The sequence below is a fragment of the Eucyclogobius newberryi genome, unplaced genomic scaffold (genome assembly GCF_026437365.1).
Source record: "Eucyclogobius newberryi isolate DKJ021-1_F unplaced genomic scaffold, fEucNew1.0.hap1 SCAF_16, whole genome shotgun sequence".
NCBI lineage: Eukaryota > Metazoa > Chordata > Actinopteri > Gobiiformes > Gobiidae > Eucyclogobius > Eucyclogobius newberryi.
The window spans coordinates 25,180,997-25,198,335 of NW_027315790.1; the positions used below are offsets into that span (position 1 = coordinate 25,180,997).

The 17,339-nt window shown below is 38.2% G+C and overlaps 1 protein-coding gene across 8 annotated transcripts in view; it reads right to left on the reverse strand.

Moving 5' to 3' along the window:
- Positions 1 to 17,339, reverse strand: part of pleca (plectin a) — a 144,417-nt gene that overhangs the window by 35,501 nt on the left and 91,577 nt on the right. For all 8 annotated transcript variants that reach the window (XM_072448076.1, XM_072448080.1, XM_072448077.1 and 5 more), the window contains 4 exons: positions 14,812 to 14,873; positions 5,994 to 6,083; positions 3,044 to 3,121; positions 2,664 to 2,756 (listed from right to left, as the gene is read on the reverse strand). In XM_072448076.1, the coding sequence (XP_072304177.1) occupies positions 2,664 to 2,756; positions 3,044 to 3,121; positions 5,994 to 6,083; positions 14,812 to 14,873 (323 nt within the window). The remainder of the gene's footprint in view (positions 1 to 2,663; positions 2,757 to 3,043; positions 3,122 to 5,993; positions 6,084 to 14,811; positions 14,874 to 17,339) is intronic.

Genomic DNA, 17,339 nt, shown 5'->3' on the forward strand with positions numbered 1-17,339 from the left:
CTCCACTGCAAACGCCCACGGACTTTCCACAGACACAGAGTCAAGTCCAAGTGCAGTAATACTATCTGTGGGTTTTCATTTGAGGGAAGTTTGAGTGTTTTAATATTGGGTAAAACCTGATTTTCAAACAGTAAAAGGAGGAAGTGTGGGCTTTCAAACTGTTACTATACCAGGAGAAAAAACAACAACTTACTGATTATGAGAAAATGTCAGTTAAGGTATAAGGTTAAAGCTGGAGTACTGACTTCTTTTTTTTTAATGTATAACGACTGAATTTTGTAATTTATTTTAAAAGCAGCATTCTGTGACAAAATGAGACCACTGCACGCTGTCTGCATCTGAAAATGAAAGATTTTATTTCTCGTCAACTGAGAAGTAAGAGCTTAAAGCAGCGCTCTGATTGGCTGCAGTTGGGTGGTTCTGAAAATGTTAATATTAACGAGTGAGAGAGAGGTTAAGGTTAAGGTGCACTTTATTGAGCGACGAGTTGGACAGATTTAACTACATTCTTCCTCTTTTTGTGGTGTGAAAATATTCCAACGTTAAGATATATTTCTCTTTTAATTTACTAATGCTGATCGATTATGGCTGATGAAAGCTGGAACATGCTCTTACCGATTTAAATGCATAAATACAACAATACACATCTGAGAGCCCCTTTTGTTGAAAACTGTTTTGTCTTGTAGCTTCTTGGCAAGTCACAAGCTTATTCTGCTCTCTGACTGGATTATCAGCTACAGAAAAATGTAAACAAAATGTTTTCTAAATATTTTGGTAATCAGGGCCTAACGATATTGCGATTAGATTTGCGATATATGTTTAAAAAGTAGGATTCTGTTCAGACATTTTAAACAACTCCAGGAGCATGAACTTTTGATACTGACCTTATACGCACTGATAAACTGATGATAAAAGGATCACATGAATTTAAGAACATGTTTGTGGAGCTCTAAACTACAAGTACAGCAAGATTTTTTCAATAATTTTACAGAATATTTTGTTATATCCTATTATCTAAATGCTTTCTTCATTAACTGTGACAACTCAAAGTGCAATTTCGATTTGATTGCTGTGAAAAGTGAAGCCCTTTTTGTAATTGTGAATACGTCAACATTACATAACATTATTAACTGCTATAAAACACTGATCATTTGTAGCCAAAGTAACATTTTAACATCTGCTTGGGGAGGTGCACATGTGGGAGCCGTGCTATGTTTTTATCTGTTTACATTGAATTCGAGGCCCTCTTTTCATCACCGTAAACCAACGCAGAGCCACATGAAACACTAAAACAGCTGGAGAACACGAGAAGTTTAGACCAAATTAAACGTTCATCAGTAGTTTTCGTTGTTTAGTCTCGAAACACTCAAGTTTAAGCGTTACCAAATGTCCGACTTCATTCAGTTTTAACTCCCCGTCTTTATCGCAACTGCTGTGTCAACACGACGGAATCGACTCTGTGGAGCGAGCCCAGTTTTTCTTACTCTCTGCCTGGGAGAGAATCAATCACAGCGTAATGAAAAGAGATCAAAACGCACGTCAAACAATATGTAGTGTTATGTAACGCCGGTCAACGCACAGCGGAAATGTGACTCGGCGCACTCTGGGGTATGTAAGCAGTTAAAATAATCACAGAATCAGGTTTATTTGCTCCGAAGGCTCGTTAAATCCAATGAGAACGGGGCATGGTTGAAACCGGTTGCCAAGAGGAACAATAAATCTGAACAAAGGAACGATTGTGTTTGACTAATGGGTTTTAAGGCGACGAAACAATGTAAGGCAAGGTTAGCTTTTCCACTGGACTATTCTTGTCACAATATTAGCAGTGTGATATTGATGAAAGTTCATATCTCAATCGTTAACTCAACTTTTTTAAATACTTTGGATAAGTATAATCAGATAAAATGTTTGTAATCCATCATGAAACATGAAGAAAAAGTCAAATTAAGCCAAAAAGAGTAGAATCATCACCATATTTACGGTACTCTTCCTCTTCTATTGATAGTAAAAGTTTTTGTGTGGCTGTATGTGGGGCTGGAATGTGGAATGCATCGATACATCTGGTTTTGAAATGAAATATTTACATTTATGTGGAAAAACTTTAAATTGTCTTATTGCTTAGAGCCATGTTGGACTTTCAGATTGTAGAAAATGCTTGTCAACTGTGAATGCTTTTACATGCCAATTATTAAGGATTCAAAGCTTCTTGTTCAACATATTAGAGCAACATAATTAGATACAGAAACTTAACCAGTATGTGAAAAGTTTTACCATTTCATTTTTGTTGTTCAGGATGCATCTAATGTGTTATGTGAGCGAAGAGGAGTGAACGCAGCACGAGGTGAATGACTTTGAGTTTACAGACAGAGTTAGATACGATCCGCTTACTCCCGCAAACATTTTGATCTTAGCCAGGCTTCATTAAAAGTTTAACAAATCAACGTTTATCTGAATTTATCCCAGCAACCCACGCAAAAACATCAGTTATACACAATTGGTTTGGGAAACTTTAGAACGCTTACAAAACCACAATAACCTTGATGTTTACTCAACCGCATTTAAATTTTGATGAAATGATGGCTCAGGACTTGCACAGCTTGTATGCATAGCGATAAATAAAGCACTTTAATTAGATTTTATTTTGTAACTTTGCTTTGACAAACCTGGAAGTGAAGGATGATGGTCCATATTAGGCCCAGGGTCAGCTTTGGGTTTCCATCTGCGATATCGTCGTTTCTGATGTTCACAAGCTTCACCTGAAATATATGAAAAAATACACATTCATACATATATTGTTACATTTTTTTCCCAATATTCAAAATTTTGTTACCACTTATTTTTTTTAATCTGATTATTATATTGCAACGTGGATCAATAAAGTCTAAAACATTGTCAATCGGCTTTAGAAAGTCCATGAAGATTAAAACACGTAATAAAGTATCAGATAAAATATATAGGACGTGCAAATAAAACAAATATAACAATATAACGAATAGAAAAATGTAATTAAGAGATGATTGGAAATATCTCATTGTGTTCTGACCTGTCTGTGCTTGAGAAAGTCCAAGGCGATCTGTACATTTTGTAGTTTGTGGAAACGCATCCGGCCCTTCTCCCTCGGCTGAAACAAACAAAAGTGTGACATTAGCGACAAAAAAAACTTCACCACACGTTGAATGAACAAGAGGAGCACATGTTTTAGAGTCCTTTTTAACTTTATAAACTCTATCTACCGCATTTACTGATCATATGTGCAGTCATGGTTTGAAATGAAATGATTTGCAAATAATATAGTTGTGTATTTTCAAAGCGAAGATTAAAATTGTGCAAAGTGTGAAGGAAGGTTATCACACTTTTAAAATACTGTCAACATTGAATCTAAAGTTTAAACATCCAGGCAGAGATATAATAATGGACGTAATATGCACTGGATTCATGGAGCTTATGAACTTTTCCAAGGCTCAACAGTCAAGCTCTGCCAAGGGTCTGGAAATTCATTTCCCTTTCATTTTTCCCATAGACTTTTCAAAAACTTAAAATATTAAGAAGCTATCTAATACCTATTACACTATTGTTTTCAGTCCGAAAAATGTTAAATCAGTGACTTGTTTGAACAACTGTGCGGTTTACAAAGCTTTTTAAACAGACTTTAAGTAAACGTATAGGTCCTGTGTCCATTAGATACCACTTTAGCTGATTAGCCACTAGCTTTGACATTTTTAACATTGATTTTATTTGGAAAGTCTATGGGGAACATTAATGTTAACTTTATTCCCAAAACCTCGTGGTGAGCTCCATTCTCAAACCAAGTAGTAACTCAAACATCTCTTCATTTTTGCATCGATATAATACTGCCAGCAGTGGCTGGTTTTGATCCCCAGCTCCCGCTATAGTGCATGCTGTTGATGTGTCCTTGGGCAAGACACTTCACCCGTCATGCCTGTATGAATGAACTTGTGAATGAATGATCGGTGGAGGTCAAAGAGGCAATGAATCTCGATTGGCAGCCATGTTTTCATGAGTGTCGGGTGATCGATGGAAGTGTAAACGCTCTGAGAATTTAGAAGACTTTTCTGAGTCCTAACAAATCTAAGTAATTCCATGTCTTAATTTAGGCCAAACTAGATCTATAATAACCAACACCATTGCAACAGTAGTTCTATCCAAGAACTTACCCAACGGAGGAGAGAAATGTGGATACAATTAACTCTAAACTAAGTAAATATTACAGCTGTCAAGTATCACAATCTGAGGAGCTCTGCAGTAGATGATGGTTTGAAAGAAGGCTAACGACTCTGCTATTCTCCATCCAAAGTGAGCAGTATAGAAACAACCAATGATCGAGGATGCAATATACACAATAAGAATTGCAACTTAGTGAGAAAAGTATTTACCATAGCACAAAACCACTAAACCAGGACTAATCCAGGTCTAACCAAGGACTAAATCTGATTTTACCCAAGACAAAGGTTGTCAAAAATGCAAATATACCCAGATACTAATTAGAGATCACGCAGGTATTTGTACTTCTCAGAGTATCGATGATCCATCTTAATTCTCCAGCAGAGGTTGATATTTTTTTTTGACCTGTAGCCTGAGGAATACACGCAAAGCTTTATTATGACACTTTTAAATGCCACTGTGCCTTTGAATAAGGGTTGAACATTCATTTTAGATCTGTATCACAATGTAATGTTCTGTTATTGAGGAAGTTAAATGTATTTAGTGAAAGTACTTAAATTGATGTAAACTGTAAGCTTTGATGTAAACCGTAAGCTCTCTTATAGGTTTGGGTAAACAGGGTTCCGAATAACGATTATTTTAGTAGTAGAGGAAGATTTTTTAGATAAGTCAAATAATTGTTTCTATTGCACAACGAGACATTTTACATAAAGCAGAACTAAGTAACGCAATAGAGCGCCCCCTGCAGCTCCCTTATGAAAATACATTGTCAGAAAACAAGCTGCAAAACTTTTTTCACTTATTTTTTCATTTTTTAAGTCAGCATAATCACATACAAAAACATTTCACATTGCCAAATATAAACAAAGAGACAGGGTTTCTCAGGAGAGTTGTCTTTGGGACCATGTCGTTAAATGTTTTTCCGCCCAGAGACAGCAGGAGGCGATGGCGGACACTTCAAACTCCCCGAAAATACACATCTAACCATCACAGGACGTTCAAAAAGGTGAAAATTTTACTTAGTTCTTCTTTAAATACATTATCAACCAAATAAAGCTTGAAATATGATGACTGAAAGCTTCAAGGTACAGAATACTTACAAATAAAATGTATTACTGTTGAAAATCAGATCAAAATGTCAGAAAAAAAAGAATATACTGCATAATGACACTTTGTTGTTGTCGATTAGTCGTTGGAGCATGACTACGGATGAGTGAGATGGAGCAAGACAGCGGCGAGTCCGTGAGGCACATGCAGTTCCCGGCAGCAGCCATCGGCGGGCGCCACGCATGCCACGCCCACCGCCCCGGTCGCCACTCACCAACCGCAAGCTCCTCACAACGTCACGCTCCCGGGGCTACCGTGGCAACGGGCGCAAACGGCAAAGGGCAGAGGGGTCAGCAAACAGGAAGTAGAGAAAGAAAGAAAGAAGGAAAGAAGGAAACAAAACCCAGCGCTGGAAGAGGTCAGTGAGGTTTACGATGGAGGCAGAGGATGCAAATTAGTGAAAAGTTAGACACCGCACGATAAAAAAACAAAGAGTGCAACAGCATCAATGTAAACCACATGCACAAATAGGGAATGTGAAATATAACAGAAGATATAGGTTCAAATGAGAAAAGATATTATTTAAAGAGAAAATCATTAAGATGTAGGTTTGTTTGCTCTTAAAGGAGTTACTTACTGTATTTACAATGAATTGACCGTTTTTAAAGAGAGTTTCTTCAGAAAACCTTTTGAATCTTTACCTCAAAGTTGCAATATCAACAATTTTGGCTTGAATAAAAGAATGGAAGTAGATATTTTCTCACCAGCGTCTCTCCGGAGAGCACCTCCAGCAGCGAGATGAGGTTGTGTCCATCTCTGAGGTCTTCGTACAGGTCTGTGATTTGTCTCTGCGACTAAAGACGAAGGAAGAAGGACACATTTTAGTCTCAAATAATGGATGTTATAAGCTTTTACATGCAAAACCAGTGCGAGCACTTCAAACTAGGGAATCGTTGAAAATCATCAACACACAGCAAGAGTTCACTTTGAAATCAAGCTCAAAATCATCACATGGTCGTAGAGGTGGGCAGATCATTGAAATGTGGATAATATTGAGAACGCGGCTTTGCAAATATAGTCAATATTCAAATTTTGCAAATCATTTATAATAAAAAATGCTGCAAAAAAGCTAATTATACATTTTTTTATGAACTTCCAAACACAGTAAGGTTACAGTTAGGATATTTGAGTAATTTCACATTTATCTGGTGCATAAATGAATGAATGTTTTAACATAATATTAATTAACCAAAAATATAAATTTAGTCAGTCAAAGAATTAAGTCTATTTTTATCATATTTAATTAACCAATTTTTATTCATGCCGTATTATTATGATTATGATGATTAATATATTTTGCTATTATATTGTTGTTTCATGTTGCACTGTATCACTTATTCACTGAAAATGGCCATAAACCATTTTCTGATTCTGATCTTTTACTACAGATATTTGTATTTCCTTGATCAGACCAGTGTTGTTGCTGATGTTGCAGACAACAACAAACACTGGTCTGACAGACGTAATAAAAGTATGTCGGATACATATTTTTGCCAATATCGCCCACTCCTACACTGTCATTCGATGAGTCAAAAGCATCGTGTTGTTGATTTGAGACAGTAGTGTTGTCCTCTCATGGATCCTAAACAAGTTATGCTTTCAATCATTAAAAAAATCAACAGTTATTTAGATTTTTTTAGAATCATAAACTCCATCATGTTAGAAGTGACTGAGTTTTTGGATATTGCGGCAATTTAGGAAGAACATTGCTGTAAAAGAAACTCAGTGTTATAATTGTACGATGGGGAAAGAGAGGTAAAAGGAGTGAAATGGTGAAAGATTTGAGAGGTGTGATTATTGTAAGGGACATGCCAAACTCAAGGTGTCCAAATACAGCACTTTGCTCGAGCCACACCTACCTCTACTTTCCAGTGCTGACAGAGGACGAGGACAGGGACAGGAGAGGATGGAAGAAGAGAAGAGAGTTTATGAGAAAAACACAAAACTGAGCGGGTTTATGAGAAAATAGAGATGAGGTCAATGAGGTTTAATTCGACCCAGCAGCTTTACAACGGTTAAAAATAAATCCTTGGGCCAATTTGCAAAGGGATATCAGACACAACATGAGCATCGAACTATTAATGACGACTGCAGTAGCTCATTGGTTTATCGAGAGTTTTTTCTGAGCGAATCCTCAACTCATAAACAAGTTCTTAGATGGTCTGAAAGGTCAAGAAAAGCCTGTGGTCAATGGGGGAGTTCATGGTCTAAATGAGTCCACCCCACCCAGCCATGTTAACTTTCAGACTGCCAGGAGCACAGGCCGAGGTGGTGGTGTGGCAGTGATCTCCCACTCAAGCCTACTCATGAGCCCTAAAACTAACAATGCATTTCACTCATTTGAAAGCCTTATGCTGTCAATCACATGTCCAAATATGAAAAACCAAAAAGGAGTTTTGTTCATAGTTATCTACCGACCTCCTGGTCCCTATTCAGAGTTTTTAACAGAGTTTTCTGACTTTATATCAAACTTAGTGTTAGCCTGGGATAAAATAGTTATAGTTGGAGACTTTAATATCCACGTGAACATGAGTGATGACGCTCTCAGTAATGCCTTCAGCGCCTTGTTAGACAGCATTGGTTTCACTCAGAATGTAAATAAACCGACTCACACTCACAAGAACACTCTGGATCTTGTCCTAACGTATGGAACAGAGATTAGTGACCTCATTGTCCTCCCTCAAAACCCTATATTGTCAGATCATTTCCTAATTACCTTTCAGTTTATTCTTAAAGATCATCCAGTCCCACAAAATAAAGTTATAATGAAAAGGACAATATCTGAAAAATCTATCTCAAAATTCAAAGAAATAATAGAGCCAATATTCAGTGACATGTCATGTGATCCTGCTGAGAACAGTTTTAGTCCCAGTTTAAGTGATCAATGTGTCGACTTGACCATGAATTCTCTGAAGTCTGCTCTTGACGTTGTCGCGCCGTTAAAACAGAAGGTCATTAGGCCAAAGCGCGCCTCCCCATGGTACAACCAAGAACTGCGTTCACATAAACAAAAAGTTAGAAAGTTAGAGGGATTATTTCGTCGCTCTCACACCGAAGAATCCCTAAAAGCATGGAAAAGTTGCCTGCTGTCCTATAAGCAGGCTCTGCGTAAGGCCCAAACCAGATATTATTCAAATCTAATAGAAGTCAACAAAAGTAACACTAAATTCCTTTTCAGCACTGTAGCTAGGCTAACAAACTGTCACAGTGCAGTAGAGCCCTCAATCCCAGCTACACTTAGCTCTGATGATTTCCTCCTATTTTTTAATAATAAAATAAAAACAATCAGAGATAAATTAGATGAAATTACCCCCGCCATTAGCCCTGAACTAGCCCAAGCTGTAAATCTAACGTCCCATATAAATCCACCTGTAAACCTAGAAAGGTTCACAGCTGTTGATCAAGCAGAGATAACTTCAGCCATTATGTCCTCTAAAAGCTCAACTTGTGTCCTAGACCCCATTCCAAGCAGACTCCTCAAAGACATTCTTCCCCTAATTATAGACCCTATTCTTAATATAATAAATACTTCACTCGAAAGTGGCTATGTTCCACAGTCCTTCAAACATGCAGTCATTAAACCTCTTCTGAAAAAGCCTAATCTAGATCCCGACCTATTGGTAAACTACAGACCTATTTCAAATCTTCCCTTCGTCTCTAAAATCCTTGAAAAAGTTGTAGTAAAACAGCTTTGTCGCCACCTGCAGGACAATAACTTATTTGAAGTTTTCCAGTCAGGGTTCAGAGCCCACCACAGCACTGAAACTGCACTAGTTAAAGTCACAAATTATTTGTTATTAGCCGCTGACGATGGACTGGTCTCAATCCTGGTTCTGTTGGACCTCAGCGCAGCGTTTGACACCATCGACCACAACATTCTACTGCAGAGGTTAGAATGTGATGTATGTGTTGGAGGAACAGCCCTCAGCTGGTTTAAATCCTATCTATCTGATAGGTTCCAATTTGTTAATGTAAACCAGAGCTCCTCACCAAGCTCTAAAGTAATTTACGGTGTGCCACAGGGTTCGGTACTCGGCCCAATTCTGTTTACTCTTTATATGCTACCATTAGGCAACATTATCAGAAAGCATGGCATTAACTTCCACTGCTATGCAGATGACACTCAGCTGTATTTATCAATGAAACCTGATCAGAGCGATCAAGTAGACAGACTTAGTACTTGTGTGAAGGAGATAAAAACCTGGATGACACTAAACTACCTGCTTCTTAACCCTGAAAAAACCAAGGTCATTGTGCTTGGCCCTAAGCATCTACGAGACGCTCTATCTGAGCAGATAGTCACACTGGACAATGTCAGTGTAGCCTCCAGTTCTACTGTAAGAAACCTTGGAGTCTTATTTGACCAGGAGCTCTCATTTAAAGCTCATATAAATCAAGCTTGTAAAACAGCCTATTTCCATTTGCGCAACATCGCCAAAATCAGAAGAATCCTGCCTAAAAGTGATGCCGAAAAACTTATCCATGCATTTGTAACGACTAGATTAGACTACTGTAACTCCCTGCTTGCAGCGTGTCCTAAAAGCTCCATAAAAAGCTTTCAACTGGTTCAAAATGCAGCAGCAAGATTACTAACAGGAACAAAAAGAAGAGAGCACATTACGCCAGTGCTGAAGTCTCTTCCCTGGCTCCCCGTCGAGTCTAGAATCAAATTCAAAATTCTACTCTTGACCTACAAAGCCATAAATGACATGGCCCCATCCTACCTCAAAGATGCTATAGAACCATATCATCCAAACAGAGCTCTTCGCTCTCAGAATGCCGGCCTTCTGGTGGTGCCAAGAGTCTCTAAAAGTACTGTAGGAGGTAGAGCGTTTAGCTACCAAGCTCCTGTGTTATGGAATCAGCTCCCGACCCATGTTAAATATGCTGACACAGTCTCTTCATTTAAGTCCAGGCTTAAAACGTTCCTCTTCGAAATCGCTTATGGTCAGAGTAGTTAGGAACAGAAAGATAAACCCACAGCTTTAGCTACGCTGCCCTAGGAGTAACTATGCTGGGGGAAGTATGACAGCTTGAGCACTATCCTCTTCTTCTTCTGACTACTTATGCTATCAAACAATATTTATTTTTTGATTCCACTTGCAAACTGTTCACCGCCTTCTTTTCTTTCTCTCACTCCTGAGGACCTGTGGACCCAGATGCCCCTCCCCTGGTGAAGTGGTCCCTGCCCTGTGTGGACGGTCCCTCATCTGCCTGAAGAGTGGCTCCAGTTCGCCTCAGTCGGTCCCTCATCTGCCTGAAGAGTGGGTCCAGCTCGCCTCCGACGGTCCCTCATCTGCCTGAAGAGTGGGTCCAGCTCGCCTCCGACGGTCCCTCTTCTGCCTGAAGAGTGGGTCCAGCTCGACTCCGACGGTCCCTCTTCTGCCTGAAGAGTGGGTCCAGCTCGCCTCAGACGGTCCCTCATCTGCCTGAAGAGTGGGTCCAGCTCGACTCAGACGGTCCCTCTTCCGCCTGAAGAGTGGGTCCAGCTCGACTCAGACGGTCCCTCTTCTGCCTGAAGAGTGGGTCCAGCTCGACTCAGACGGTCCCTCTTCTGCCTGAAGAGTGGGTCCAGCTCCAGTCTCCTTGTGTCCGTCTGTCCGTCTGTGAGAGTCGGATCTCTCCTTCACTGGAACTCCTCCAGGTTTCTACGCTTTTTTCCCAAAGAGGTTTTTTTGTAGTTTTTCCTGGCCGAGAAGGAGAGTCTAAGGACAGAGGACCCTGGGACATCGTCCCTCGCCACCACAGACATTGTCTGACTTCATCGCCACCACAGACATTGTCTGACTTCATCGCCACCACAGACATTGTTGATTAATTTCTCCCTGTGGCCCTCAGAGGCAACTGTTGTTGTGATTTTGGGCCTTACAAAAATAAATTGATTTGATTTGATTTGATGGTCCTGTACATGTGTTACATTTTCAGCAAGAGTGTGAATAACTGAAAAACAGCTGCCAGCATGTGTCTTTAATGTAGGGATGTCAAGATTATTGCAATTATTCAGGTCACAAAATAATCTTGAAAAACATAATAAAAAATTATAATAATCCTGATAATTTTAGAAGCAAAATTAAGTGTTTTAACTTCAATCTACATTTATAATACGTTTTTATCTGGCTCTTTGTCAAATTAACTTGTTTTCAAAGTTTTATTTTGTAAAACTGGTCACAAACTTGAGGAATAGGAGTGTGTAAGTCTATGGTAATAAAATAAAATAGAAGATTTCAGGGTGGTTTGGTCATGTTCTCAGTAATTGTGAATATTTGTTAAGATTATGTTGTTTTTTTCTCACAATAATTGGAACACCAATTTTACATTCTGACATTCCTTCTTTAATGTTAAAGTGAGTTTTTTTTTTTAAGTTTAAGCCTAACTTGAGTAACAGACTTTCAGTCCAAGATCCTGGCTCTGGAGAGGGCAAGGTTGTAGAAAATAAAATCTGTAAACTGGTTATGTTCCTTTGGTTCTTGTTCAAAATGCTCAAATACTTTCCTTTTCAGCACCGAGAACAACATTTTCACTTTCTGTGAGTCAAAATGAGGAGACTGTTCTTTTGTTCACTTCTTGTTACATTTGCAGATTGCCTGTTGGGCTCAATATTTATCACACATTGCACTAACATGAAAGTTTTTGTTATTTTAATGGCAATATATTAACATTTCAACTGTAGAAAGTTTAATAATTAACATAAATAACTAATAAACTATATGAAATTACTAACTAAATATGTGTTTAATTCTGCTGTTTATTTATTACAGTTTTTGGTTCTAGGGTTTATTGGGATTTACAGATTATTGTGTCAGTTGCATTAAGTAGTTTTAATATTATCATGATAAATGTGTTATTGTGACAGGCCTAATTAAGGTCTATTTTCAGTAGTAAATTCAGTTTTAGATTTTAGTTTAGCAGATTTTAGAACATGCAGACTCAGAAATGTCCCGAGGAGTCCCATGATCCTGTTTTGGGACTCTGGTACAAAAACACAAAGGTCATCCAGAGCGCCGACCCACATGAGGATTTTGGACCAGAATCTGAGGAAAGTCCAGCCCAAGAATCTCCCCTCTTTGTCTAATGAGATACAGTTTAGGGCAGGCATGTCCAAACTAGGGCCCGGGGGCCAAATGCGGCCCTCAGACCAATTTTTGTTGGCCCTCCAGCTTCCTGCTATGTTGGCCCAAACAACAAAAAGTTGTACTTTTTATTGTGAAATTGGGAAAATTCAGGCATATCGATGTTATACAAACCTAATATTAATGTTCTATGTCTAATTAAATGTGTGGAGGCTCATTGCAATTACGTGAAATGCAAAATTTCAAATAATTCACTTTGTCATTCAACAAATTCGACATCGTCAAGTTGTTTGTGGCCCTCTGCCCCATTTAAGTTTCAAACTGCGGCCCTTGGTGAAAAAAGTTTGGACACCCCTGGTTTAGGGAAAACAAAAAGTGTCATGTGAGGCTGCTCCACACTCAAAATCCAATCTTTTTTATTTATTTTTAGCTTTGCTTATTTGATTTGTCAGAAAATTATAGCAAACGTCAAGCATTGGGCCAAAATACTTCAAACATACTGTATATCACGTTACATTCATTAGGACTTCAAAACGATTGAGGGTTACAGTTATTTTTCAGTCTTTTTTTGAAACCTCATGTGAACCGTTAGCAGATATTATTGTGTACTCACTGTTAACACTCATATTATATTCTTGATAATTTTAATACAAAAAAAGAAGGCGTATTGAAAATCATTTATTTTCAAAGATATTTAGTTTGGGTTAGGTTCTTGATAAAGAACCTAAGTTCTTCTTAAAAAAAATGCCATTAATGGTCAAAACCTTCTGACATTATTATACTTTACATCCCTCAGGATCCTCTTTACTGTAAACTACATTTAGTATTTGCAGTTACGTTTTGTTTTTTTTCTCTTGTGTCTGGGAAACAGATGTTGAACCTGACCAAACCAGAACCACTTTTAATTTCTGTTATTTGGACACTTTAAAACCAAATCCAGAAATCCGATCATGACTCACACGTTGATGTTCCTGTTTTCTATAAGGTTTTTGGTCTTTGGTCCAAATAGTTTCCAGCTAAAAAAAAGGTAGCAAGTTTTTCCAGGTAAGAGCTTCAGAAGGTTTTGTAACCAGGAGAGAAATCAAAGCAGACTGTTGTTGGGATTGTATAAGGACATCTGGAGACCGGCTGTTCAATACTCTTTATATGAACCAGAGGAAAGATGTAGTATTATTGTAGTTAGTGGTGTTGTAAAATCATTTTTGCATCATGGACATAGGAGTCATACTGAAAAGATTGAATTAAAACTGCCACAAACTTAATTTTTAACTTTATAATTGGCTCTGTGCACAGCGATACTTCCGTTTGACTCGCTTGTACGTGAATCCCTTGCTTAACTAATTCATATTTATAAAGATTATGCAACAGACAACAAGTCACAGGCGGATAATCCCAGACCACGTGTTAAAGTCTGACTTACCACGTAACCACTTCACCAGAGAATATGTCTGTGTTTACTGAAGTAGGTGTTTGGGTTACCCCCCACGAGTCCAAAGGTTTGCTAGTCCGAAAGTTCCTCATAGGCTAAAGTGAAGGTGCATAAACGGCATCGGGATGTAGTCTGTCTGTAAAATGTGCACGAAGCAGAAGACACGCACTGGGGCTCGTCACAACGTTTAGTGCACCAGCTGCTCACAGGTGGCACCGCAAGCTGTACTGTGTATATGATAATAACAAGGGAACATCTAAAATCTTCCGCTTTATGCCCTCATTTGATCATAAGTATAGAAATACGCGTGATAGTAGGATTGGTAGTCAAAAATGAAATTCAGCTTTTGAAGAATGCCGACTGGAAAACAGTTTAATCCCGGAGTTAATTACTTCATTAATAATACGATAAGGAGCTCAGGCTATGCACAGAAACAAGTCGGTTATGGAAAATACGTGAGTTTAATCATAAAAAGTGCATTTTTTTGTGCAAGGTGTCCTTTAGTGAGGAGAGCCGCGGGTACAGCCTGCTGCTCGGACTCACACCTTCGGACTCGTGAACCTTCGGACTAGTGAACCTTAAAATTTCTGAACCTTCGGATCAGTGAACCTTCGGACTCGTGGGCAGCCACCACAAATACCTGTACAGACGTATTCTCTGTGATTCAAAACATGTTACTTCAGGGTGTAAAATTGTTTAGCATATTTACCTTGAACTAAGAGTGGCTACAGTTACATTCACACTTAAAGGTTGTATTAAAATTACATGTATAAACGGCTAAATCTGATGAAAGTCCAGAAATGAGATAATAATCAGATTTTGGTGTGCCACTGGCCTCTAAAACGTGCGGTTCGTGGCACATTCACACTTTAGACCCAGTTTGAATTTGGTTTAGTCCTGTTCTAGTCTTGGTTTTAGTCCTGGTTTAGTCCTGTTCTAGTCTTGGTTTTAGTCCTGGTTTAGTCCTGTTCTAGTCCACGTTAAGTTCCAGGTTTTATCCCAGTTTCGTCCCAGTTGTCTTACCTTTATCAGGTGTTTGTTGACCCACTTTGTGAATGTCTTTTTCTGAACTCGGTCGCGCTCATCTGCAAAAACACACACAGAAAATGGAGAATTTTAATAACATTAATTTAAAATGGCCACTTTTCTATTCATTCTATTTATTTAAAACAAAGACAGTGCACAGATAGCATTAATCTCCAAGAGAAAAGATGCTGTGTACCAGATTTAGCAAGGAACATCTGGGTTTGTGTTTTATACCGCTTTATCTTTTATTACACTACTTGAGAACAACTTCTTTTCCACTAACAGCCCATTTATTAAGCTTACAAACAAAACTGGTCTTCACAACACGTGAAAAGGCTTTCCCAGAAGTTAAATTACAAAAACGTCCCTCTGCTCCCGACATGTCCCACCTTGTCCTTTAATTTCTGGAGGACGAGGACTGTGTGGAGTCAATGTGCCATGAAAAGATAATGATCAGGGGAGGATAGTTTTACAGTGCAGCGGTGCGGGTCAAAACAAAGAAAGTATTACATAACTATAACTAATACAAACAATGGGTGAGTGATTGTAAAAATACATATACAAGGACATTTTTAGTCATGAAATATTATGTTTACAACTTCGAGTCTTCTCTTTTGGCAAGTTCAGAGTAAATTATGTACACCCTTATAAAAATAGGCTTCCACTTTGGTTTAGTCTGATTGTGCATTTATCCTGTTGCTGCAGTGGCGTTGAATTATGGGTGAAATACAGAGGTTACAGTTCCGAACAGGCGATTGATTAAATTACTGTATTTAATGATCCACGTGCTTCATGCATCTATGACAAATGAATACCACAAATTGTAAAAGGAATTTGATTTCTCAGAGTCAGATCAAAGGCAGAATGTGAGCAGATTAAAAGCAGAAGAGGCTTGTTGTGCCAACGCCCGTTTCATGGCATTATAACGTTTCACTGGTGACTCACGGCCTTGTGACTCGATCAGAGCCTTTTACAAGAGAAATCTGTTTGAATATTTATCCTAGTTTTGGCTGGTTTAGTTGTGATTGCATCTTTTGTGTCGATTGCTTTTTTCTTCCAGGCTATGAAGGATCAATATTCGTTTTATTAGAGAGACTTCTTGCCATAAAGGTGCACTATGGAACTTTTCTGGAGGAGATATACAATCAAATCAATGCATCATATCTCAATTGCTGTTCTGGAGAAATGCAAACTTTAAATGTCAAGTACATCCCCTATAATTAAAAATATTTTAAAAAGACAACGAAAAAACTAAAAATAATCTGAACAGAACTGTCAAGTGTAATCCCCAAACAAGGCAAGGAATGACAGTAAAAATTAAATTGTTCATGGTATTTAAACAGTTTGCAATAAAAAATAAATCAAAATTGAATAAGTACATGTAGATTGTTTAATGCCATACTAGACTGTGAAACATTCCAGAATAGTTACATGGTGCCTTTAAATTTCAGCAGTCAGTGAAGCCAAATGTTTTACTCAGGCAAGAAGAGTAAGGTTTCTTCAAAAATAATATTGCATTTGATATGACAAAAGTGCAATTCGTTACTAAAACCCAAGTTCGATCATTTACCGTCAATCTACTCCAATAGTTTGCCTTTAATCAATACATTTGCTTGAAAATTACTGTACAATAAAAGTCAAATCTTGTCCTACTTACACTATTCAAACAAAACAAGTCGACTTAATTTACTTTTATCGCATTAAAACAGTAGAAAACACTCTTGCACTTCTGGACATACCTATTTGACATGATCGATTTGAATGTTTTTCGCTCACACAGGACGAGATTGTTCTTTAAAAGGCTCCCGGAGTCAGACAACGCTGCACTTAACATTCCTACGCTCCGACGTGCGAAAAACGTCGCTCGGAAAAGCAAACGGGAGCAGAGTTGTGCACCTCTTTGAAATAATGGGTTTTTGGAGGTATTTTTGTGGCCTCGAGCTCAGAGAGGAAACTTGAAGAGACCGGATTCCTGCTTTCATCGCCGGAGCCAAGGTGCTGTTAAGATGAGACGTGAGCTATTGGATCTCCTCAAAGACTTGTATTGTGAGGAAGATAAAACTAACTTGTGATATCGAGATATACAGCCTGGAGAACAGAACGTAGTTTGAGGGTGACATTGGTCAAGTGTGGTAAATGGTATCTGATAAGTTTATAAAAGCTTCTCGTAAATAGCTCATTGAAGTGATGGAAGTGACAGATGGCAAGACCTTTCTCATTCAGACAAGGAAAAATAACACTAAATCATCATTTTCTCCTTAAAATTAATGCATTTAACCCCAAAATATCAGTCAAAGCTTAAGAATTATTGAATTAAGACCATGACAGTGATAAATTGGCAAGACATTTCTTAAAAGACAGCAACTTTCACTTAAAAAATGTCCATCTCTTCATATCCAAATTAATGTAAATCTCCCCAAAATGAGTGCCAGTTGCACTAACCAATAAAAATCTTAATTTTCATGACACATTAAGGGGAGTGGCTTGACAGATGCAAAGAAGACCGCCACAAAACTGCAACTAAA